The following is a 27,544-nucleotide window of genomic DNA, read 5'->3' as shown; positions in this document are numbered from 1 at the left end:
GTCACTCTTGACACATATTGGCCACGGTAGTCCCTTGGTATGTCGTAAGAAAACATCATCTATACGCTTAATAGATTTTATTTGATACATTTTCGTTATGTTTCTGGTTTGCAGACACGTAGAGGAGATTCGGTAGGCGATATTATCAAGCGTTCACTAGATCTGATTACAATTGCCGTCCCACCAGCACTTCCGGCCGCGCTGACTGTCGGGATTGTTTTTGCTCAGCGTAGAATGAAACAAGCCAAGATTTACTGCATTAGTCCTCGAAGCATCAACGTGTGCGGCAGCCTGAACACTGTATGTTTTGACAAGGTAAGTTATTCTCAAAAGTAACATTCAAAAGTATATACATGGAGTGACCAGCTCTTCAAACATGGTTGTCTGCTTGTTTGTTTTGTCAGGTTTAATGTAACTTTTAGAGCAGTAAATTGTATAAGGTGGCCAGTGACTTCTGACGTCCTAAATTCTCCATACAGGACGAAGGACATTCCACATATTACGTCTGAGGTAACAGGGTGGATAAACGTGATTAAAATACGTGCTTGATAATTAGTTTAGAGGGGTTTTAAACTTTAATTGCTCGAGTGTTTCAATTTGACATGTTTCAGTTTCCAATCAGTAAGATTTTTTTCTTCTGTATTTATGACTTCGTTTGTTATCTTTTTCCTGCAGACCGGGACTTTAACGGAAGACGGGCTAGATATGCATGGCGTTGTTCCTGCCAGAGACGGAAAGTATGTTTCTAGAATTATTTCGACATTCTTTTCGTTTGAATGATCAACATTTTTTCGATCGAATTTATTTTAAACGTTAACGCCTGTGATAAAACCTATATTTGCCGAGTTTCGAATTTGAATAGTACACTCAACGACTTTTCTAACTCCACACCTGATTTTTTGTTTTTATCTCTTCCAAAATTTTACAGGTTTGAATGAAATTTGAACATAATCTTTAATGATTATTTTATTATGATAAAACATGACAATGATAATAGTCTGAAGTAAACTCATTTAACCGTAAGAGTAACAATAAGGTAACCATTAAACCAAAAGTTACGTAGATCGAATAAGTAAAATCACAGCAGTGCACTTTGAACCTATGAATTTGATGAAATTCAAATTATTATATACTGAATGTTCAACTCTGTTTAACTGAAGTCAACATGTTAATTTCACATCAGGTTTGTGACGTCACTAATAACACCACATTTAAAGTACATTTACCTCAATAATTTTAAAATTTTCTTAGCCATACAAGCAAAATATGTATGACTTTGTAAATTAAAAATGAATATGCAACAAAATGATGATAAGCTTTGCATCGATAAATTTGCACTCATGTCTTCACAGATTAATATTGCACCGGTAATGTTGCACATCACTCGTGCATATTTCTCAATACAAATATGATAATCTATTAATGCACACTTGCAAAAAAGTATCGTTTGTAAGGATAGGATCATGTTCTATCCCTTGAAGATTGTAATATTGGCCGCAATATTGTCAGTTTAATCTCGCAGATGACACTACTTGCCGCATAGAGGCCAGCACCAAGTTGCATTCATTTTGTGACTTTATTTTTGGTTTACCTGATTGCAATTGTCATGGCTGTAAGAATATACGTACAATTGACTTAAACATATATTATGTCTTATTTAACTGAACTGATTATTAAACAATGTGTCCAATTTTCATTAAAATTTGTCAAAATTTGACAGAGATAAAAACAAAAAACCAGGTGTCATTGAGTGTATAGGCCTATTTGTAGTTTAGATTTTACACTGAAATAATAAACATAAATCTTGATCCAGTACGTGTATTAGATTTTGTTTTATTTGTTTTACAAACCTACCGTTCAAAATTATGAATTACAAACACAGAAATAGACTATACTTTGTCTTACACTTTTTAGATTTGACACAGAGATAAAAAACATGAACCTTGTTCCACGTGGTAACTTTATGGTCGGGATGGCAACTTGTCACAGCCTCACAATCATTGACGGCGTCCTTAGTGGGGATCCCCTAGAACTGATCATGTTTGAGTCGACAGGCTGGGTAACCTCATTATTTGCACTCTGTTTTAATATTAAGCTATAAGACTTTAAGACATAGAGGGAGTAAAATGACAGCTGAATCTTTTACTATTAATCTTTAGCTTGCTAAATTTCTAAAATGGACTTGTCCATCATTCAATTTTGGCAATACCATTTGTTATTCGAAGGGGTGTTCACTGAAAATTTACTGACTGGTTAACGATGCAGACAATGATCAGGATGTTCAGGCTGATCTTGGTCTGCACTGGTCGCAAAGGCAGAATGACTTAACGCCAGCAGGCTAAAGGTTAAAGAAATTGTATGTAAATTTCCATCGATAGTATACTAGTCCTTTATAATTGTTCATATATTTGCAGCTTTTGGAAACAGAGACTTGTAGAAGGGTAGAAGACGCTAAGACGAAATTTAGAGTTCTTTTTATGAAAATACTTTATTTATAAGAAATTATTTTAGTTGATTTTAAATTTACTCTTTCATATTATCCATGCTGCTTTGATAAATTTAAAGAAACTGATATACAGACAATACAAAATGTCTTCGAACAAAATTTACTGATTATGCTAATTTAAAAATGACCTTCACTTTACAGGAGCTGACAGAACCAGGCCACGAGGAGACGTCAAGATTTGATATGTTATGTCCTACCATTGTTTACCCAAAATCGTCCAGGCTTTCACCACCCGATGAATTGTCTTCTGGAAACAAGGTAATAACAACCAGTTAAAGTGTGAAACTATAACACCTTAAAGAAACTTTTTTTTATAGTTTATAGAAGGACTTGAATTTTAACCCGTATCCTGTTGGACACGACTGATTCTGCCTTAAAAGTTTGCGACTATTGTAGATCATGATCAGCCTGCGCATCCACGCAGTCTGATCATGATCTGCATTATTCGCCTTTCAGCCTGTATCTTTTTGGTAAGCATCCCTTTTAACAGTTAATGGTACTGTCCAGACAGAAAGACGGACAAGTTCGTCATAGAAATTTAGCAGGGTAAGGGTTGAAAACGGAACAACTAAGCATAGGCCTACAGATATATTGTATTATTATACCTCACATAAATATCCAATGCAAATTTCCCATTAGTTTATCTTGAATAATATATCATATTCCCCAGTAATTTTATATCTCATGCGCAAAATCGTTATTTTCAGTTTCTGCGCAGGTGATATGATACATAATTTCATTTCACCTGCGCAAAAGCGCTATTTTGTTTTTCTGCGCATTTGATATTATTTTTTCATATCTCCCGTTGAGTGATTGATACTTTTGCACTGAGTAAAAGACTGAGACGTTAACTTTTTAGAAGATGTGCTTTTATAATTTAATATTAAATTTCTTTCATTTGTGAACCCGGCCGATTTTTCTTTTATTAATGATTTGTTCTACGTGCCAAAAATTTCGAAAACAACTTTTTATCAAATATTGAATCGACACTATTTCCATGAGATTGGAAATGATCTAACTAAGAAAATAAGTGCTCACACATATACGTTTCGTTTAGAAATAATATAGTTATCGCCGTTTTTCGAATGTTACTGTTAGCGATTTCAGCAGTATGTCACAATGTTGAAATAATTATGCGCATAAACATAGGATTCAGTCTTATTACACAGAAGAGTTGCCACCCGAGTGCTAACAAGTAAGCAATCCTTAATTCAGTCTCCACTATTTGGTAATTCATTTTTAACGTTAGATGAATCATTTAAATCATTATGTTGATTTTACAGTAAATGTTTGACCTTTAATGTCATTTCGGTATAATAAAATAAATATTGCATTCTTGAGAGGGTGATATGAATAATGTTCACCCCTCGAAATATGAATATAGACCTCGGCTGGCGCCTCGGTCGATATTCATATATCTCGTGGTGAACATTTTTCATATCACCCTCTCAGAAATGCAATATTTATATAATACTCATAGGTTTCGTATTACAGTCAGTTACATTTATTACATGACTCCTTGGCGCTATTGACATGTCAACAGTTTAATTTTTGCTTGATTAAAATCAAAACTTGAAGAAAAATATGAAAATTTGTTTCTGATATCATGTGATAATAAAAACACTTCTTGAAAGGCTTACCGGTCAATATCTAAAATTATTTTCCTTCGCATAAATGCCCAGTCATATACCTCAGTGATTTTACATGCGCAAAATCGTTATTATTTTTCATATCTCCCGTTGAGAGATTGATACTTTTGCATTGATTGATTCGCTTTACCAAGTTTTAATATACTGTTGTAGACTGCTTCTCAAGAAATCGGTATAGTGAGACAGTTTACCTTCTCGTCCAGTCTACAGAGAATGTCAGTGGTCATTCGTCAGTTAGGCTCCGATCATTTTGACATCTATACCAAGGGCGCTCCAGAAATGATTGCCTCGCTGTGTGTCACTGATACAGGTACATCAGTCATGCTGTTTACTGTAAAATCATTTTATTTCATGGGCAGGCAGTAAATTTTGTGGTTTTAGCCAATACAGCTGTTTTCGTGGATTTCATTTTACAAAATGAATCGGAATTTTAACATGCTCATTCAAGTCTTGAAAAAAAAATCTTGGATTGCCCAAAAATAGCAGCGAAATTCACAAAAATAAATCTCCCACGAATGTTAATGATTTTACAGTATCTTGACAAGATATAATTATAATTACATAATTAATAGTTTAAAGTACAGGAAAAATAATCGCTTTTCTTGCACTCATGCAGGAACTACAATATTGTAAAAATAATGTTATTCCAGATTATTTAGTTGAATTCCTTTTGAAATTTTTGTCACTAATATAGATTAATACTGAAAAGTATGGAATGCCGGTCACGACATTCCAGTTGCCAGTTGCTACTTGCCAGTTGCTAGTTGCTACTTGCCAGTTGCTACTTGCAAGTTGGGTAAAATTTATATGTACACCGTATGATAGCATTTGGCACGATGCGTGGTAATTAGCAAGTGGCAACTGGCAAGTAGCAATTAGCAAGTGGCAACTAGCAAATGGCAAGTAGCAATTAGCAAGTGGCAACTGGCAAGTGGCAACTAGCAGTTGGCAAGTAGCAACTAGCAACTGGCATGTCCCTACCGCATTCCATAAAAAACAAAGTCCCATAACTGTGCGGAATTTTTTCTGAAAGAACCTAACATGCACCATGCACAAATAGGATTACTAACGATGTCTTGTGTTAAGTTTCATTAAAATGTGTGGATGGGTTCAGGAGATTAGGCGCGCACAAGATTGCATATGCAGACTCTATGTATAAAGTATAGTAACAAAAAACAAAGTCCCGTAATGATATTTTCCTGAAAGAACCTAACAGGCACCATGCACAATGGCTGTTGTAACTAATCACTCGTGTGAATGAGGAAAGCTGGTGCGCACAAGATTGTGTCTGCAGACAGACAGACTGACGGACGGACAGACAGACAACCTGAAACCATTATACTCACCCCCCGCCCTAACAACGAATACGTTCTCATCTCTCCTTATCATTGTACAATAGAGTGCAATTATAATCAAAATATATTTTTAATAAGTGCGATAAAGCTACTGTTATGATTATGTAAGTACATTGCCTGGCAATTAGCAAGTAGCAAATGGTATGTAGCAACTAGCAACTGGCAAGTAGCAACTAGCAATTTGAAATAATCATGCGTCATGACTGACTCTGAACGGTGTGCATGTAAACTTTTGCCTGCCGTAAGTGGCAAGTGGCAATTAGCAAATAGCCACTAGCAAGTGGCAAGTAGCATGTCGTGACCGGCATTCAATAGAAAAGAAACTGAATATCTGATAGTATTTGCTTAACACATTTCAGATTATAAAGAGTCACACACAAAATTTAAATGTGTATTTAAACAAAAACAACAGATGCAGTGTTAGGTTGTGTTTTATAAGCATATCCGGTAAGACATTGTAAACTCGGTATAAGTGTTGTGGTAGGCGGAAAGTAAAATTATTACAGACCTTCAAGGATGGTAAGAAATATGCAAGAAGAGTTATTTCCATTTTTTCAGTGCCTGATGATTTTCATGAAATGCTAAATGGATACACCAAACACGGGTACAGAGTTCTGGCTCTTGCTTGTAAATCATTACCACGAAAACTGAAATACCCAAAGCTACAACGGATACAGAGGTAACGAACAATTTAGAGACCATCTTCTTATGACATAAAATATTAGAAAAATATAGAACCATTTCCTTTTCAAGCATTTGAATAACTAGAAAAGAAGCTAAACATGATACTTTGATTTTTTTGACTGATAAATTAGAACATCAAAGGGGTATTTTGGAGGTATTGCTTTGAACGTAAAAAGTACTATGCTTTTGTTTTCGATTAAGAACTGGGTTCAAAATAACATCTTTAAATGAATAAATGGTTCGTTTGAAACCATACACATAGGGTGTTGTTCACATTTAAGAGGCCTGCGTGCTAGTTATCATTTACTTTGGAGTGTTTGGTTTGTAAAAGAAGCGCCGTGGGGGACAAGATTATTATATATCCTATAGCATGTCGTAACACGATCCTCTTGAGTTCTAATTTTGTGAATTGTGAACGGATCAGCTAACACGTGCAAATTTACGAACTTAGCGTGCAAGTTTACACGCGCTGTGCATTGTGTAATATACTTTGCTCTAGAGATTTCAGGCCTTTGGCCCAAATTGTATTTCATAGTTAAATACATAACGACAAAACGGTATGTTTCAGAGAGCAGGTAGAGAGAGGACTGACATTTCTAGGGCTGATTGTGATGGAAAACAGACTGAAGCCACAAACCACACCGATCATCCTACAGCTGATTTCTTCCAATATTAGACCTATAATGGTGACAGGTAGATCATTTAGAAATGAAGTAGTTTAAATAAAAACGAAAATAATACTGTACTGAATATTTCATGGATAATAAAAGGACGTTGTCTTGTATTGCTTTTTTGTGAGGGAACTTTTTTTGAGCGTGGATCATTTTGGAGAAAGTACTAATATATAACTTCTATTTTAATAAATCGTATTTTATATGTCACATTGCACAAAATATATACTTTCATGAGTTGTAAAAGAAGAAGAGAATAGAAACAAAGTAAATTAATATGAATGTTGCAACTGTATTTTGCAGGATAATTTTTTTCTTGTTGACGGGGATACATTTAAGCATATGTATACGATGAAACATTATTTCTAAACACATGCTAAACACATGCTGTCGCATAGTTATATTGATGTAATTATCGAATTGTATGTATATTTATGCAGTGTAATATGTTTATCACGATAAAGGTTGTGTTATGCAGGCATTTGAAATATATACATTTGAGCCGCACCATGAGAAAACCAACATAGTTGTGCAGGCTGGTCTGAATCCATGCGGGTCGCAAACCGACTATGTTGGTTTTCTCATTGTGCGGCTCATTTTATAAAAAATGCCATAAGAATGCGTACTACTTATATAAAGTTATCAGATTTTTTATGTATATTGTATACACTTCAAGAATGTCTTGCCGGTCAGTAGTCAGAACTATTGCACGAGGTCCAAAGAACCGGATGGGGAGAGGTTGGGTGGGTGGTGCTGGGGGGGGGAGGGTGGCAAAAGTTTTGAATTAAAGCTAATAAGTCATTCAAGAAGGTTTTTATTACATGACAACAGGAATATTTTTTTATATTTCTTCGGCAATCACTTTCACCTTTAGGCCAACAAAACTTTGAATTGAACTATGAATCTGTCCGGTAATAGCACAACATATGGAGCTGCGATTTGTGCAAGGAGTCATGTTATAATTTGTGATGTTGTCACTTGATGGGACATAAACTTTCTGGATGAAAAATGAATAAACGTATTATATAATTAACTTGCTGTAAACATGTTGTAAATGTATAGCAATAGTTGAGCTATGGCGATGATTTGTAATGTGTTCAGCGATTTAGAAGGAATTTGTATAGAAAAATACGTTAATTTAATAATTGTTTTCTTTTTTGATCAGGAGACAATATGCTGACTGCCCTCAGTGTTGCACGAGAATGTGGATTTGTCAAATCGTCAGAGCCTATCGTGCTTGTACAAGCTTTTCCTGTGCAGACTGACCAATATGGTAATGAAACAGCTGCCCCATTTGTGGAATATGTGTACACAGACACACAGCAAGAAATGGACATTTTAACTAAAGAAAGTAATGAGGTAACATTATTTTTTTTAATGTTCAATAATATTTACTAAACTTTATAACATATGGTCATTATTGATACACTCACTGTCTTAGTGTAATAGCTGAATTTAAAGTGACAAAAAGCTTCATAACAAGATGGAATTACGCAATTAATATCAAGAGTAGTTGAACCTTAATTGCATTTTTTGTACAATAACTGATGTTATTTTTGATCATTAGAATGGTATACAAGCAGACGTTGAGTATGGCCAGAAAGGACACTATCACTTTGCTGTCACTGGAAAGTCATGGTCAGTGTTGAGGCAGTACTATCCAGATCTTATACAAAAGGTGCTATTCCCATTTTCTACCATCCATATCTTATACAAAAGGTACTGTGTCCATTTTCTACTATTCAGTACTATTTAGATCTTATACAAAAGGTACTATGTCCATTTTCTACTATTCAGTTTTTATACAAAAGGTACGTTGTCCATTTTCTACTATTCAGATCTTATACACAAGGTACTATGTCCATCTTCAATCATCCTGATCTTATACAAAGGGTACAATGTCCATTTTCTACAATGTATATACCGTTTGATATAGTTAAAAACTTCCGGTGAGGATGTCCATCATTTGAAGTAAATGTAGAAAATATTTTAGTGTAAGGCGTGCATTGGAAACTTTAACTGAGGTTTCTATGGGAGTTATCATAATTTAATAATGTACAGCGCCATTTTTCAAGAGAATTTTAGTTGTACACGACAACCAAACCTGTGTTTGTATATCAAATCAAAGGAAATAGTATATACTTTTTCTGAGCTGGGAGGTTGTTGATCCATGTCTTTTAGATTGTGGTCAGAGGAACAATATTTGCCAGGATGGCACCTGATCAGAAAGCCCAGCTGGTTGAATATCTACAGGATCTGGGGTAAATATGATTAATAATTTAATGTACGTTTAGAATTACTTTAACCAATTTTTCAAAGAGATGTTCATAAAAGTGTACTTAATCTTTAATAGCAAACTATTAATAAAAACCAATGAATAACAAAGTGAGTATGTAGCCAGAATAAATTATGAAAATGCTATCACGCTTCATTACAATAGAGGGCGGGCCGCTGACGAAAAGTGCAAGGTTAAGGTCACTGTCTCGAATCTCTTGCGGATAGCTGTTGTAGGTTCGTAACCTTGCTTGAGATGTAGAATTCTTCATGTGAGGAAGCCGTCCGGATCAGTGGTTCTATCCATATTCCAATCCACGCCTAGGGGTACCTAGCGTCTTTCTCTACCATTAGAAAACTGAAAACGTCACCGTGTGACATTTGGTATGTGTGACACTTTAAACCAAACACAAATAAATCAATGAAATAGAAATGTTCCCTTCCACGGATTTGAAAGCATTTTATCAGTGTTTTTTTTTCTTCAAATTACCGTGGTAACACTTTGTTTTTATTAAAATTGAACCCTGATATGTATGCATCTAGAAGTTGTTCGCCTGCTGGGTCAGGCTAATATCAAGTTTAAACGTAATCCGTTACAATGATAACACTTCCGCTTGTGATTTAATAGAATTATAAAATAACCTTAGGGCCCAGTATATGTTTATATATTGATATCTTCAGGTACTATGTAGGTATGTGTGGGGATGGGGCGAACGACTGTGGTGCCCTGAAGACAGCCCATGCAGGAATATCCCTGTCTGAAGCAGAGGCGTCAGTCGCTTCGCCATTTACATCGAAAACGCCGGATATATCATGTGTTCCAACTACAATCAGGTCATACACAAGTTTTTGTTCTTTTTCTTTTTATATGTGGACTGAATTCTCAAAACGAGAATTACAAAATGAAAGGCAAAGTTTTTATATAAATAAAATGTTCTCAACGACTGACGAAAATTCTTTTCTGTGCCATAATTAATTGTGTATAATTGTTAAAAAAATGAAAGTTGTTTTGATGAAGTTAATTAATTGTGTAACATAGAAGTCATATGGAAACAACATGATTAATTACGAGATTAAGAAAGATGATAGAAAACAGCATAGGACGTGATGCTGTAATCTTCTTTAGTAACATCATTTCAGCTGACAAACATGTTAGATTCTATTTTAAATTTGAAATGGGTACAGTAAACTATTTTCTGTTTGTCGAAACTTACATTTCTGTTTTATATTTAAATTTTATTTTTATTTCGATGTTGACGTTCAATTCTGTAACTTGCAAATACATATAAATTTATGATCTTCATACTGACATCGATTTATAATGTTATTATCATTCTATTTTATTTATTAGGGAGGGGCGTGCAGCCTTAGTGACGAGTTTCGGAATATTCAAATATATGGCTTGCTACAGTCTCACCCAATTTACATCTGTTCTCATTCTCTACTGGGTAAATTAGTTTACAATCTTCATGCAAATTGTATAATTTATCTTATTGTTTGCTTCTTTTCTACATTTATTTTACGCGCTTTCTAGTTATTATACGCGTTATAGACTCTCGTTGGAGATTCAAAATCTTTACTTTCGCTATTGGTATCTCAACACTTCGTCATAATGTTTCTTCCATGCGTAGTTTGACGTTTCTTTAAGCCACATAACAATCAGAAATCTGGTTAATATTGTCACTAATCTACAGATGTATGTTACAAAAAGCTAGAACGTCGCCATAATGGCATAAATTTGTGCCGATGTAACAAAAACATAACATTCAAAACAAACACACAAATTGATTTACTTATCATTTTTATTATCTCTTGAGTTTGTATTAAAAAATCTTATAATTTGCTAGCACTAACATTTATGTTTACCCAACAGTAATGATCTTAGATTTTGTTTCTGTCGCACAGGTTGGTGTCAACGTCACAGATTTTCAGTTTCTATATATAGATCTGTTTCTCCTTACTACACTCAGTATCACATGTAAGTTGCCTTTTTCAGCAACAATTGTGTTTCTTCCTGTCCCTAATGTGAAATTAAAATTTATACAACGTTGTTTTTTTCTATAATTTATAATCATATGTATACGCACATAAGGATCGAATAAAGAAACAAGGAATCTAGCTGATAAATGAATGCTCTCATGTCTTGTAGAAATATTCACGACTTAAAAAAGCGGATGCTCGGGAATGTCATTATCTGGCTTTAAAAATATTTAGACCCTTCGTTTTGATCATTCAAAAATCATTGTGCATTTAGCTACATGTCGATGTACCTTAGTTTGCATTCCATTTTTAGTTATGTTTGCTCTACGCAAAATTTTAATGTTGACTTAATGTGCCGTGTTTGTTTTCGAATGCATTTCGAGAGTTGAACGCAGTACTGTCATCATTCTACCTTATTTGATATGAGCTAAGAGAGTATTACATTCAACCCTCTATTTGATGTCCTCAGTGCGTCCAAAAATATGTTTAATGTTTTAAGTTTGACATTATTGTATGTACATAGTTAAAGTGCTTTTTGTTTTAGTGCAAGAAATATCTTTCCGCTAGTGAACTCCAGATGCAATATTTTTTAAAGTGGCATAGGCACAAGTGAAAAGGTGAAAATCTGGTGTTCACTAGCAAAAGATCTTTGATCTTAAATGTAAAAGAAACATATTTTCTTTCGTTTTAGTTCATGAATTTTAAGTAAATAGTTGTTATTTGCCGTTTCTTAATGTGAAATGATCAGATATACTGTCGTTTAATATTGAAATAATTCACTTAAAACCGTATAAGAATATGTGATACTTTCAGTTGGGTTCACGGCCGCTTACAGGAAGGTCCATCCACATCCTCCACTGGTCAGTTTACTCAGTCTCTCTCCAGTATTTTCCTTGATACTACAGATGGCCATCATGGTAGCCGTGCAAGTCTTCTTCTACTTTTACATACAGCAAGCCACCTGGTAAATATTGTCTTTGCTCAAACTAAATAAAGACATGTTTTCCTTTAAAAAGACTATGACTACCAGTGACTTAAAGGAAATTTTCTATTGCAGAATATGTTTTATAAATTTGTTATATAGAAAAGGAACCTCGAAGAAAAATGCGACTAGCACAGATTGACAAAACCGCCTTGCTCTACAGTCAAATGCTTCCTGTGTGATTTTAAGGGCCGTTTGCGGCAAGATGGCCCTGCTCTGACTACAAAAGATAAAATTATTAGAAGACAGTCAGACTGTCATTTCTTACACTTTAATGTTTCCGGTATGTTTTATAGAATAACATCACTGATAGATGACCCTTAGCAAGTCATTTTATCTTAGTAGCAGAGTTTTGAGAACACTGTGTATTTCTACCGTTAAATATTGCTATTGTACGTTATAGGTTTGTCCCATGGAAAGATGACCCCGAGGAAGACTACGACTACCAGAGTTTTGAGAACACTGCCGTTTTCTACAGTTCTTCTTATCAGTATATCATACTTGCAATCGTATTTGCTAAAGGAAAACCTTATAGAAAAGCTATATTTTCAAATAGTACGTGCCAAATTCCAAATGAAACACGGAATTAAAACACATATTAGGATATTTTATCTCACTTCTAACAGTGATAAAAAATTGATTATGTATGTTGTACCATAAACTTTAATAATAAGATGTTATTTAACGTGTTTATTATTTTCCTTTTCCAATGAAACAGTTTTATTAATTATTTGTTTTATAGCTTTAAGTTTTCAACATTTACATTTTTTTACAAAATGCCTATGTCATGTACAATATATTGTCAGTGTCATCCAAATTTTCGTGTAATAGAAAAAAAAATGCGTGGTGCCTAAAATATTATTCCATTGATTTTCAGTCCTCTTCTTGGCAAATCTCCTCATTTGCTTTGGTGTCACTGTTTGGTTGAATATTTACCCTACCGAAGGAGTTGCAGAGTTTTTTGAGGTTTGCTATTTTACTTTATAACATCGACGTACACCAAATCTTCGTAATGTTATAGAGTTGATTGCTATTTTAAACTGTATCTTATTAGACAGATTAATTTTGAAATAATATTTTCAGGTCATTTGGTATCAAAAATAAAGAATTTTAAAAGATCCCAAGGAAGCATAGAATATAACAAAACAATTTAACAACAGACTCGGTTTGGTGGAGTTTTAAAAATGCAACAGCCCTGACGCTCTCATCCCAGCACCGGCTTAAGTGGAGTTCTATCATATAGATTTTGAATGGCTGAACCAGAAATTATAACAAACACTTACTCAGTGTAAGGAGTTATCCATGTAAGGGGAATCTATTTGTAGCCTTCTCGCAGCACTTAAAGATTGCTGCTGTGATAGTAACTCAAATCTGTAAGGAGATCTTTTGGAAGCACTAAATGCAACTAAGCAATATAATAGCGGCGGCCTCGGTTTGGTTGAGCCTTTAAGTGCTTACAGTGCTGGTGGATGAGACGGATATTGCCCATTTCATTACCTCTGGTAAACTGACTTCAATCAAGTTTGCTATTACTTGTTTAGTTGCATTTTATGCTTTTTAGATATAACAGCAGAGGCCGCAGCCGCACTGGGACTAGACTTAAGTGTTTCTTATGATTTGTTCTGGGATCATAGGTTCCATTAAATATATGTGGATAATGGATGTCTGGTCAAGACTGTGCTAATGGATACGAAGGGCGTTGCTCTTCTCAATACATTTCATGAACAGTAGTTTGCATCTTAAATTATATTTAATCAATTTAATTCTAGTTACTCTTCCGATTATATTATATATTATAATATATATAATAGCCTATTGATTTCAAGTCGAGATAAATATGATACATTTTGGTAACCGAAAAGTAATTGATAACATTTATTTCCATGTTTCAGATAGAAATAATACCTAGTATACCATACAGGTTTATTTTTCTTGGTGGTGCATTTATCAACCTATTGTTATGTCTGTTGTTAGAGGTAAGACTATTTTAGTGATAACTCTTATACAACAGTCAAGTAAAACGAATAGATATTGTTGTTTATTGAAAATGTAGTAACCATGTTCTGGTCTAGATGATATAATCATATATTCAGTGCAAAAATCTATATTAATTTTGCAGTTTCTGACCTCATTTCGAAGAAAATTAGCAGGAAACTAAGAGATATATCATTTTATTAATTATTAAGTATTTATAAAATATTCTAAGTGCCGATGGACTTTAATCAAATACATGTGAATGGATTGATACATAGGTGCATTTTGTTTTGTTATTCCTGCACCATCTAGTCCATTACTCCAATGCTCAGTTAGAGCCACTTTATATATGTCTCTCATATAACCAAAATTACGTGTTGGTTGATATTTGAAGAAAACTATATCTTTCCACTGCAGTTTCTTTTTGTGGTTGTCCTACTTTCAAATGCTGGTACTGGCTTTGTTCGCTCTACTACTTTTTTCAAAGTGTTTACTGTTATCTTTTATTTTGACATCATTTCGTTCGTAAGATTGCCCTGGTATGATTGTACGGTTGTAAGCTAGTACAGCCAGGATTTTTAAAATGTCAAAGCCTTGTTACTATATTCATAATTATAAAACCTCACCATTGAGAGAATTCGACACATATCCTGGTATGAAAGCACTTGCTTTTGTCTAACTGCTTCGGCAGTTGAAAATTAATGCATGATTGTAATTATGCTTTACTATTTTGCAGACGTTTGTTTTAGACAGCCGTTTTGTTACAGTTACACTCCAAAATAAAGTAGACAGATATCTGCCTGGAGCAAGACCTGGGTAGGTGGCAAACAACAGTATACACTTTTTTTAATTTACCGAACCCTTAAATGTATTTCCCCAACCCATTGATTAATGTATTTCAATTAATCGTGAATTACTCTGGCATCAACAGTCGCATTTTACTAACTTATAACGTGACGCATCGTTTAAACGTTCCTAGCTTAAGGATTTGACGTATTTCTTATTCGAATGTTGTTAGATTAAATTTAAATATTTAAATAGAATGAAAACTACAAATCGTGATAATTTTATCAGATTTCCACAAAGTACAGATAGAAGCCTTCAAACATGACATTAGCAGTGGCGAAATATGCACTTTCTCAACAAATTGAAACAGACAGCGTATTATAGATCTATGATGTTTATTGACATATATATCAATTACATTATGTGCATTCAGGTATGAAGCGTTAGAAGAAGAAATGCAAAGAGATGCGTCATGGCCGCAAGTGAAATCCGAAGATCTTGCTGGAACATTCAAACGGTTAGACAGTGCCTTCCAAGCGATGTCCAAATCTTCACTGGAAGCACATGATAACATATCACTGTCCGGAAGTGAGACTGGTAGCATCACGTCTACTGGTAATCTCAAGTGTTTTAATATATTTACAGCCGCCATATCATCATTATAGGATTAAATATACACAATAGCTTACCTTTTTATTTTCAATATGAAATGAAAAACTTTCAAGGAATACTAGTAACTCATGGGTATATTTTTTTCCGACTGTGTATCTTAAACAGCGTCAGCAAAAGATAAGACTTGTTGTTTATGTTAGAAGTATGAACGATGTTTAAGTCAAATAAAACGGGTGTCAGTTTGTTTTATATTTTGTTGTGGTGTGTTCAAATGATGAAGTGAGCTTATTATAAGTTAGAAATCCTGTCGAATTACAAGAATAGACCTGCTATGAAATCCCAGCAAGAAAAGTTTTGGAATAAAGTTAGGGAAAACGATACTCAGGGAAACCAACTATGTACGGTTCTCCCATTATGCGAAACCGCTTTAAGAGCGTGGGGTGCTATGATGATTTAGTGTATCTATAAATTTTGGACGTTTACAATTGTAAGAATTCTCACAGGTGGGTTGAGAAGTTCCCATGTTTCCTTACAAAGACTTGTATAAAAAAAATCCATATCTTAAAACACTGCCGTCTGAATTTATTTTTCAGGAGCTACTGAAATAGCAAGCAGTGCTGTTTCTACAAAAGATGTTCAACTTCATTCTAAAGGATATTCAAATAAAGCGTTCGAAACTGACGAAAAGCAGAGTCACAGCAATGAAAATTCTTCAACAGCCAACGAATATATTGGCATGAGGCTATGAGGCAAACAATTTATTTCAAAATATAGCCAAAAATAAAGCGACTTTGCCAAAGAAATTTAAGATACGTGGTCCTTTTGTGTAAGGAAAAGCAAAATATGATTTAAACACTTGTGTCTTGATAAACAGTGATTTCAGAGAAAGATAGGAATATACAAGTTTTTTTAATAACACGAGTCCGTAAAATATCTATTGTTGTGACGTTTACGCAATATGAATATGTTGTTTCTAAGTGAGAAAAAATTTACAAGTATTGTGAGGACAGAAGCTCGTGTCATATTATGCAACATGTAAGAAGTGTTATGTTGCGTAGTTTTAAAATGACATAACCCTGTAGAAAGTTTGCATGTAACAATATGATTATATTAGAAGTTATTATAAATCCTACTTTTCCATACTAAAATGCATAATTCGTAGGGATTGTAAGAGCTTGAAAAATATCGTAATGAATTACATTACGTAATGTTTGTCAGACAAGTGTTACTGGATTCTTTCTCTGTAATTGCCGATTGCTTTCCCTATATTACACAATGCAAAGCTTGGTTTGTTAGGTGACTGAAATGCACCTATATATTAGAAGTATATTGTACTGTATCCGAAATTTTATGCCGATTGTTATTTGTGTTTACAGTCTTATCTATAAAGTAGCATACATACAGTTTTTAGATGTACATACTATATATTTTTATTTTTTTTAAATAAAGAATATTTTACTTACTTGATTTCATGTATTTCATATAGATATTTTTATTGTAAATATACTATATTTGCAAGAATTGTTTAACTAGCTGCTCACTGCATGTGTTTTTTGTAACTATATGGGAACAACATGGAAATTGCATAAATAATTACAAATCCACTATCCTGACACAATTAGTATGGGAACTTGTAACCATTTACCAAAACGTAAGTCATCACAGAAAGCATGACTGCGATGGTTTCTTTTAAAATACATTCTCATTCATCCCACGATGCTACCATACTCAATCCCGAGAGGAACAACTAGGGGACCATTGTAGACCTCTTGTACGAGAGAATGTTGAAAACAGACTCCTAGGCAAATATATTGAACATACCCTAACCTAACCGGCCTCTTTTTGATACTAGACAAAATTCTTGTGTACTTATGTTTTATTTAGGTGTGGCCGAGTGGATAAGGTCACTGATTTCAAATCATTGCCCCTCATCGACGTAGATTCAAGCCTCACTTGTGGCGTTGAATGCTTCATATGAGGAAGCCATCTAACTGACTTACGGAAGGTCGGTGGTTCTAACCAGGTGCCCGGTGATGAAATAATGCACGGAGGGGCATCTGGGGTCTAACTACTTCTCAAGCTGTTTTCATTTAATGCTTTAAAATAAACAAAATGAAAGGGTAGAGAAAAATGTCAAGGCATAGACTAACTTTCACCTATCCATGTACTCGCGACACAGTCAATTAAATTAATGCAAGAGCATTGTTAATGACTACATTTTATTTGTTTCATTACCATATTATGACAGAGTAAATATAATCACTTCTGTAATGCTTGATCAGGTCATATTCTCCAGGAAATATGATAGCAACGGTTTAGCTTATTCAAATAATCGTTATTAAATAAATCAAGATCGTTTATTACTTGTCAGTGACCATTCCCATAGTTCGACAGTGTAAATATAATCGTGTTTTAATATGCGTTTTCGCGGAATGATATATGATAGCGACCTGTTCAATAAATAGAGAAAAATACAGGATAAGGTTTTAATATGAATTATGCCAAGAGAAATGGTACTATGATAAAAAATGACGTTAGTGAAATATCGAGTTTTTGACGATTCTTTTAGTTTTTTTATTCTTTTGAAACTGAACGGTCATTTAGATTTTTTTTTAAAACCATGTGTGGCTGTAATGTGCCTTTGACGCTTACATTTTGCAAAATGGCCTAGTTAAAAATTAATGGTTTGATAAGATCAAGCAGATAACAATGTACAAAATCAAGAGGCGTTAATAGCATTTTACAAATATATAACGCACTTTGTTCGCTTTAGTTCTGTGTTCTGACTCAGGATACGTTTTATACTAAAGTCACGGTGTATGATCATCTAAAATGAGACGGAACTTCTCGGAACTACAGCACGACATAGTTGAATTCGGAGAAGAAGACGATTCAGATACACGTGGAATATAAAGGATGTAAAAGGTAGTCGGCAAGATAAAATCGTTACACTGCTTGTCGGTGACAGGATACGGGATATACGCTGTCTCGAAAATCCATATCAGGCTCGGGCTTCGCTCTCGCCTGATATGGATTTCCTCGACAGCGTATAACCCGTATCCTGTCACCAACAAGCAGTGTAACTAATAATGCCTACAGTGCTATGCAGTGAAGTACGTAAAGTCTCATTCTCGCTTATACCCCAGTCACACATACGGCGCGGATAGCTACGCATAAGAACGTAGTTATCCGTATCGATCTGTACTTGAGCCGTACGTCAAAGTAGTAATCCGTTACCAATCCATACCAACACTTAGTCAAAACGTATTTAAGACTTATCCCAAACTTGCAAGTTTCTCCAACTTTTGAACATGCACAAAAGTTTGAGCGATCCGTAGCCATGTGAGCGTGGTTTTAGTCCAACTTGGATGAAACTTATTCATTCGTAGTTAAACATACTAATTCTTAGTTATCCGTACTGAACGTAGTTATCCGAGACTGCCCGTACTTAAGCGAAGTTCATCGCAGACCCGTCTTGGCAAGTTGCCAGGCGCAGTAAAACGATGTTCATCTTAGTACCCCGTACCTATCCGTACTTATTCGCGTCCCCCGTTTCCCACCACTTTTCCCGTACTAAGACCTTCTGCTCCGTACTTATACGTGCCCCCCCCCCCCCCCCCCCCCCCCACCAACAATCCTCCCCGCGAGACCAATCACATCCTCACTGTACCTCAACGCACGGACATATCCGTATGTCTGACTGTAGCTTTAGGAACGATCATATACCATGGTACTCTGGTTGATACCCCAGTCACACATACGGCGCGGATAGCTACGTCTAGCCGCGGATAAAACGTAGCAATCCGTATCGATCCGTACCTGAACCGTACGGACTGGTAGGGATTGATACGGATTACTACTTTAAGGTACGACTCACGTACGGATCGATACGGATTACTACGTTTCTGTTCGTGGCTAGACGTAGCTTTCCGCGCCGTATGTGAGACTGGGGTATTAAAGAAGCTATGTCATGCTTTTCACATAGATAAAAAGATAGCTAAAACATTTTCCTCTGTTATAACTCTACCACCATAGTAATTTTTTTAAAAATATGTAATCCATGGCGTCCATACCAAAATGACGAATAAAATTTTATTAACTAAACTGAGGTTTGTACCCCGTCCCCACCCTCCCCCGACAACAAAGTTGTAAGGGGGCGGGGATATATTGGTTTCAGGTTATCTGTCTGTCCGTTTGTCCGTCCGTAAACACAATCTTGTGTGCACCAACTCTCCTCATCCTCTTTATACAATTTAATGAAACTTCACAAAAATGATCAATAACAACAGTAGTTGTGCATGATGTATGTTAGGTTCTTTCAGAATATCTGTTTGCAGAGTTACGGGACTTTGTTTTTTGTTGCCATACTATATACATAGACACAATCTTGTTCGCACCAACTTGACACAATTTACATAAACTTCACACAAGTGATCAGTAACAACAGTAGTTGTGCATGATGCATGATAGGTTTTTCAGAATTTTTTTGCAGAGTTACGGGTCTTTGATTTTTGTTACTACACATTGTATACTATATACATACAGTCTGCATATGCAATCTTGTGCGCACCTAATCTTCTGTACACATGCACACAATTTAAATAAACTTAACACATGTGATCAGTAGTGCCCCTAGTTATACGTGGTGCATGTTAGGTTCTTTCAGAAAAAAAATTCTGCACAGTTATGGGACTTTGTTTTTTGTTAATATGCTATATAAATACGGTCTGCATAAATTATGCAATTTTGTGCGTGCCTAATCTCCAGAACTCTTGCACACAATTTAATGAAACTTCACACAAGTGATCAGTACCAACCCTACTTGTGCACGGTGCATGTTACGTTCTTTTAGATAAATATTCTGCAGAGTTATGGGACTTTGTTTTTGTTAATATACTACTTTATATTTACAGTCTACATAATTATGCAATCTTGTGTGCGTCAAATAGCAATGCACTATGTCAGTGCGTGCGGGTGTACATTCATCACCTTCCGTGATAGCTCTAGTTATATTTAGAAAATATGCCACCTTAAAGCGTAATTGTTACACAGTAGAATCTATAGAAGATCTTAATTGTTGCACTTTAGAGTCTTTAAGGACCACAAAAATAAAATATGGAGAGGACTTTTACGGCACAGAAAGACTGCTAATAGGACAGTACATATACATAAATCTATAGATGATCCTTCAGGTGTATAAGCCGTCCCATGTTTTATCATGTGTTATTAAAATGATACTTATATTTTAATTCGATTTTATTTCAGCTAAAGTACACGTAACACTTACAATTTAGCGAGAACTTGCGAACACCTGTTTTTCACGTGGTGTAGTTCACTTTGCTAGGGCATGATAATTGTTAAAAAGGTTTTGTTGATAGCTGTCAACCGAGCTTTCAAGAGAAATTGAAACTTGATACAAACCCAATTTGCTCGGAAACTAGGTATAAATAGCGAAGCATACATTTGCCGCAAGTGTATGGAAATAATTAAAATATTATTCATTTTTTTTACATTTTAATAAAGCACATTAAGCCAACGTTCAAAGAAATAAGGGAACTATATTTCTATCTAGTGTTCTGTTAACTAAGCGTATTGTATCTTTTCGCTTGATTGGAAATTTTGTTAATGTTAACCAAAAGAAACGAAATGTTTATTCTTACAACTTTCTGATACAGACAGAATTCAAGCGATGAGTTGTAAGATGTAAGTTTCTTCTTCCTCGGCACCAGATGTTTAGCTTGCCTATTCCTACCTCGACGTTTGTAATTGTGGCACATAGTAAATATAATATGAACCATATACCAATTAAACGGAAAATGGCTTAGCTTAATATTAATATATGGAGTTAAATACTACTGAAAATGACATAGTGAACGCAGTCAGGACGTTCGGCAAATTGTATAAGCCTGTGCATGGATATCTAGCCGCGACTCTTTGCGTTTTTGCTATTACCACGAACATTCTAAATGTCATAGTGCTCACAAGAAAGAATGTGACATCGGTCGTAGAAATTTTCCTTACAGGATTAGCTATTTCCGATGGTTTAACAATGACGCTCTATTTACCATATCTACTACAGATGTATTTGATGCATGGCACCACGGAAAGCCCCAAGAGGAACACAGAGGTCGCTGCCCGTTACCAAATGATATTTGCAGTTACAAGCATAATAACTCACTCCATATCAATTTGGTTGACAGTAACACTGGCTGTGTTTCGGTATTTATTTATACGATTCCCTCGAAAAGGTTTAAGGTTCGGAACTACGAAATCGTCTGTAGCAATGGTAATAGTAGTCGTGGCGGTTGTAAACATATTTTGTATACCAAACTCTATTGTGTACCAGTTAAAAAGCACGCGTATGTCAGTAAATGACACTGGTTATAGTTACAATATCACCGTTTGGAGGATGTACCAGAGAAAGGACGTCATCCTACAAAACATCAATTACTGGTTATATGCAGTGTTAAAAAAAATTGTTACCATGTGTCTTGTTAATGACATTTAGCGTACTTCTTATACGAGTAATGAAAAAGGCTGATAAAAGACGAACCAAAATGACTGTAAATAATACGTTTTCTCTACGTACAAAAAGGACGACTAAAATGCTTCTAGGTGTTGTCATTCTATCTGTAGTAGCGGAAACGCCACACGGAATTCTAGTTCTGCTTAGCGGCTTGATTCAAGATTTTTTCGACAACTTCTACATACCCTTAGGTGACTTAATGGACATTCTTACCCTGATCAATCATGGAGTGAACTTTGTCCTTTATTGCACCATGAGCGAGAAATTTCGAAATGACTTTTTGTGTCTGTTTTGTCGGTGTGTTACGAAAAATGAAACTAGACAAAATAGATATCAATCAAGGAACAGTACTTATGTCATAAACGACAACCCACGAAACCTATAAAAGAAAAATTACGGTATAGTAGTTTAACACCAATCATATGGAAAATGTGCACGGGATTCGTCAGTTACACATAAATCCGCCTGCCATTAGTCAATATCTGAAGTAAGACATGTTTCATTTTTCGTTCTCTTTTGCTATTCTATAAATAAAATAGCTTAACATATTTAAAAGTTGTTATAGATCTACTATAGATATGTAACATTATATTATATATGATCTATTGTTTCGTGATTGAAAAATGATTAAGAAGTACTTTTTTTACTTATGTAATTATCAGTGATTCTTTAAAATGAATTGGTAGATTATACCAAACATAATTTTAAGAGTGAGATTATCAAAAGTACAGTCATATTTTTATTGCTAAAAAATAATTTATGAATGATTCTTGTGAAAATATAGTTGCATAGAGACATCATAGATGACTATACTTTCTCAGAGCTTCATTGACAATTTTATACCCCTTCATATTGAAATGTAATTGCAATTATGAATCTGTTAGAACTATTTCACTTTTTTTCAATATTATCATATTGTGACGTCATGGCTGGATAAAACGAATAAAAAAAAATGATTACATTTTACATATAATTCACCAGATATTACATTTTATTGAAAACTATTTCTATCTTACTCAGACACGAAAAAGTCATCATAAAATTTGACGAATCAAGGGTCATAACTGCACTGAAAATCGCCACACCGGAATATGCCGGATTGGCAGTGATCATTTTTGTAAAGTTTGGTGAAAATCCGCAAGGTTGTGGCTGACTTTGCGACAAACAGACAGACTGAAAGATATACGGACAACCCTAAATCAATATGTCACCCCACTACATGTGAGATAAAATACCATTCAATTAGAACAATATATCGTTATAAACAACTAAACAAGTGAGATAAGCAATAAGCATACATTTTATGAATACTTTAGAAACCTATATTCATTCAAGGCCACCACCCGATTTATCAGCGTTTATCTAAGTGAAAGGATATACTAATAACTATTTAGTAAACGGCATTTTTGCACAGTTGATTGATATATTCGCTAAACGAATAAATCCTGTTTATTTGCTTTATCTATTTAGTGTTTGAGGTACCTTAATTTTTCTAGGAGCATATGAATTGAGCTTGATTTTCGATTTGTGGTTCGCAATATTGAATAAAATGTTACCATATCGCTTGCTACTCGTTCGTGGTGTTGTCTGTAATCAGTATAAACTGCTGGTAATTATAGGTACTGTAAATCTTTGCAATTTACTTTACTTTACGTTAGAACAAAAAATGGTCATTAGGCTTGATGTCGGTCACATACACATACATTTGTGACGTAGGACGCTGATTCAGACATCCGACATCACATTTTATGTTTCTGCCATGCAATTTCAAAGTTCATTTATGAATCAACTAAAAACAGGAAAAGTAACATCGTTACGGTGGTACAGAGGTGACATATATGTGTTTTATACTAATGCGTGCGCACGTATAAGTATAATAATAAAATCTGTAAAAAGATCTCCGTACGTTATAGTATAATAAACATCATAACATATTACGTGCGCACGTATTAGTATAAAAGCACACCTGCGTACGTATAACTTATTACGTGCGCACGTATTACTTTATGCGCGCGAAGATGTTTTTATACTTGTATGTGAGCACGTACTAGTATGCGCGATCATGTATTGATACTAATACGTGCGCACATATTAGTTATAACGTGTGCACGTATTAGTATTAAAACATCTATGTCACCTCTGTCCCATCGTACATCACCTACAATGTTTGCTCTAATATTTGCTTATGTCACGTTGGTTGTTATGCTATGGTGAATAATTGTGCAAAGTTTATTTAAATACTAGGTTTTGTAATGTATAAAGAGATACAGGCCGGAAAAAACATGCCATATAAAATCAGACATCTGAATATGTCATTGACCTCAAAGCTAGATGTCTGCGTATGGCACCTGACATATCGTTTTATGGCTAATGTTTTGCAAGATTAACGACATGGCACAGTCACTGTTGCAATAAACAAAGAGCAATGCACATGCAACAAGATGCCACTCCTAACCGCTTAACCAACCAAAAGAGGACATATATGTATTATAATACAGATAAACAAGTTATGATATATTTCATACTTAGATATTTCCGTAATGAATTATTATAAACCAGAAAAAATTTACCGTAACTTAAACTCTAATTTCATTCATACTTTATAATTGATGCCTACGCGTTACTGTAGACATCAACGATGTTCATATGACAACACTGCATCCCTGTCACAAACTTACATAGTTTATTGTTTTACGTAGCTCAACTTTTTGTGTTTGCAGGCAAATTAAATAGAGGATATTTGTTTGTTTTAGTGCAAGATCGAAATATATTTCACCGAGTGAACGCTATAATGCAATATTTTCACGAGTGGCGCAGCCACGAGTGAAAATGTAAATTATGGTGTTCACTGAAACAAACAAATTTTCTATTTATTTTATGTATTTTTAATGGTTTTAACCAAATTACATCCAGTTTGTCCGCGCAACGTCACGTGCATCGCATCATGACGTCATAATTTCGTGACGTCAGGATATCTTTGTAGAAAAACTGTAAATAGTTCTATTACGTTTCCTGATTTCTGTTACACTTTGTTATGATAGAATGTATATATTTATGATTCTGTTAGTATTCCTATACATCTAAATCTTTACTGATGTATATTTTGCATGGAATTTTCTATTATTTATAATTCCTATTCTTTCGCATTCAAGTGTAGTTCCGCACTGGTGAAAAATAAAAATGATATTTTCTCTGTTTGAAACAGTAAAAATATCAATTTTATTTCACTGATAAATTTCAGTATTTCACTGAAGAGCATAAAATAAATGTGCTTATCATTTTAAATTGTAGATCTATTGTGTAGGGTGTTGAAGGGAACAAAACTGTTTATATATTGTGTTTTGACAACGACTCTTATAAGGTCAAGAGACTTCGAAGATGCGACCACTTGTGGTGATTTTGATTGGTCAAACTTAAATAAAAATAAAATTAAACACAACGAATGAAATTACCAGACATGAGAACTTTTTTCTAGTATTGCTTTATGAGCTATTTAACAACTTTCGTGACAATGGCGACAGTAGGCCTACTGTATGTTTAAACAGTACTGCGTGTTAGATTTAAAATCCTGCAGAGTTAGAAACACACATGTAAACACGGTGTAAATATTTATAACAAATGCCTTATTATATACGATAATTAATTGTTTTCAGTTAACATACACAGTCAATTTATATATTTACATATTTTATTATTTATTATATAATAAACATACACATGCGTGCTCCTGGATCAAATTAAACAGATTTTAGGGGTGTTTCACTGCACACTACCTCTAGTGTTTAGACTCAGTTAAACTGTTTGCTATCATTTACATGGTTGATTTCTATGCTTCCAAAAGGTCCTCTTTAACATTTCTGTCAAAACACCAGTTTTAAGCGCTGCCTGGTGGCAGTGAAGTCTCTTCGCGCTTGGTTACAGTGTTCTTATATTTTCTGATCGTTTTGATTCATTGTGTTGTTTCAATATTCCTCTTAAGCCGATGCTGCGGGGCGTGCGGGTTGTTGTACTTTTCATATAGTCTAATGAACAGACTCAGTCTGTGCAGCCAAAAGATCTTCTCATAGGTTTTATTGAATGCATCAACGGTATTTAAGTACCGAATGGCGTCTGTAAAAATGTCTCTTCGTACAAGGATTCAGTATTGTTACATTTCCTGATCCTTAGGGATCATTGAACGCATTCAACTTCTGTGCGAAAGAATTCCGCTTACACACGTGCAAAGGAGCCTGAGGAGTTTTGCTCATTTCGTTACACCTCATGAACAAACTCAGTTAAACTGAGCCGTTGTTTTTCTTAGTTGCATTCTATGTTTCCAAAGGATATTCTTATTGAATTTACCAAGGATTATGAAACAAGTCCGCTTACTAGGTTGTACCTCTGACTCTTTTGGCAAGTATATTCCTTTTTAACACTCCAAACATTTATCCGACCTATCCTCCCCGAATCTCTGGAAAGGATACAGGTATTACATTGAAACGTAAACTTTGTTTTAAAGCTCATGAGACAAGATTACAAACCATAACTCTACCTTTTATTTTGACAAAGTTCTTCCCTTTATTGTTTTGGACAAAGAAAATGTGGCAAAGTTGTTATTTATTCTTGAATATCTATACAACTAATGAATTTGTTTCAAAAGAACTTCAGATTATCCTCTCAGGGACCATACTGAAAGTTAGTATAAAATCCTCTAAACCTAAATGCTATTTTAATGAAATTATCTTTCTTCTCCTTTTTGAACACATTTAGGACAATTACATTTTATCCACTGACGATAATTAAATGTAACCTGAAAGAGATGAAACCTATTTTGACACAGTGAAAATGGCCAAAATATAACAAAGGGCAAGGTCCTTCCGCAATAACACTAAGCTAACAATTTTGCGAGTATGTCTAGAAATATAGTGTTTTCTTCTGGTCAAACCGCTTTGCGTCTGCCATGGAAGATGATGAATTGGCTCATTGTATGTTAAGCGCTTTCGAAGATGCTTATCATTTAAATGGCGCTATATGAATCTAGAACTATATAGCTATAATGCATTCAGACATGTGGAAGATAATTGAATATGACTTTTGTGTGTCGATTTAAAGTTTTTATTATAAATAATCTCGGACGTACAAACATTTTATGTTTGTCATTCAACTAGTGCGAATGGTATTCAGATCTTTATTGAAATCCTTTGGAAGCATAGAACGCAGCATAGCAAAATGATAGTATACTCCGAACGGTCGAGTCTGAACATAAAGAGGTAATCACGAAAAAATTAGCGCTGTCTTAAGCTACTTCTAGATTATGTATCAGTTCTGGATAGCATTGCTATGAGCAAAGTGAAATATAGTAGCAATCTACATACATGTATATTACAAAATACAGGGACATCTTTTTTTCACGAAGTATATCTAGGTCACAACAAGGCGTTCATGCCTGTGATCTATTTATAACAAAACAACAAGAGGTTGTAAAATATGAATTATCAATGTTTGCTGCCATATATTACATCTTCTAGTGAAGTGCAAACAAATTAATCTAATAAAATACAAGTTT

At 34.5% G+C, this 27,544-nt stretch overlaps 1 protein-coding gene across 6 annotated transcripts in view; it reads left to right on the top strand.

Annotated features, from left to right (window-relative positions):
- Positions 1 to 17,013, top strand: part of LOC123526308 (polyamine-transporting ATPase 13A3-like) — a 57,899-nt gene extending 40,886 nt beyond the window's left edge. For 5 of the 6 annotated variants that reach the window (XM_045305398.2, XM_045305395.2, XM_045305396.2 and 2 more), the window contains 20 exons: positions 115 to 315; positions 676 to 737; positions 1,915 to 2,059; positions 2,648 to 2,764; positions 4,309 to 4,465; positions 6,069 to 6,189; positions 6,763 to 6,887; positions 8,031 to 8,224; positions 8,433 to 8,543; positions 9,047 to 9,126; positions 9,821 to 9,973; positions 10,491 to 10,587; positions 11,045 to 11,117; positions 11,933 to 12,083; positions 12,505 to 12,656; positions 12,979 to 13,067; positions 13,994 to 14,077; positions 14,812 to 14,891; positions 15,295 to 15,476; positions 16,067 to 17,013. In XM_045305398.2, coding sequence (XP_045161333.2) covers positions 115 to 315; positions 676 to 737; positions 1,915 to 2,059; positions 2,648 to 2,764; positions 4,309 to 4,465; positions 6,069 to 6,189; positions 6,763 to 6,887; positions 8,031 to 8,224; positions 8,433 to 8,543; positions 9,047 to 9,126; positions 9,821 to 9,973; positions 10,491 to 10,587; positions 11,045 to 11,117; positions 11,933 to 12,083; positions 12,505 to 12,656; positions 12,979 to 13,067; positions 13,994 to 14,077; positions 14,812 to 14,891; positions 15,295 to 15,476; positions 16,067 to 16,221 — 2,529 coding nt within the window. In that variant the 3' untranslated portion in view covers positions 16,222 to 17,013. Of the gene's footprint in view, positions 1 to 114; positions 316 to 675; positions 738 to 1,914; positions 2,060 to 2,647; positions 2,765 to 4,308; positions 4,466 to 6,068; positions 6,190 to 6,762; positions 6,888 to 8,030; positions 8,225 to 8,432; positions 8,544 to 9,046; positions 9,127 to 9,820; positions 9,974 to 10,490; positions 10,588 to 11,044; positions 11,118 to 11,932; positions 12,084 to 12,504; positions 12,657 to 12,978; positions 13,068 to 13,662; positions 13,965 to 13,993; positions 14,078 to 14,811; positions 14,892 to 15,294; positions 15,477 to 16,066 lie in introns of those variants that run through there. The other variant, XM_045305401.2, reaches the window with a different exon arrangement.
- The last annotated feature ends 10,531 nt before the right edge of the window (positions 17,014 to 27,544 follow it).

This window comes from Mercenaria mercenaria, chromosome 14 (genome assembly GCF_021730395.1).
Source record: "Mercenaria mercenaria strain notata chromosome 14, MADL_Memer_1, whole genome shotgun sequence".
In the NCBI taxonomy this organism is placed as follows: domain Eukaryota; kingdom Metazoa; phylum Mollusca; class Bivalvia; order Venerida; family Veneridae; genus Mercenaria; species Mercenaria mercenaria.
Note: the sequence above shows the minus strand (reverse complement) of the source record. Positions and strands in the feature narration are given on the sequence as shown.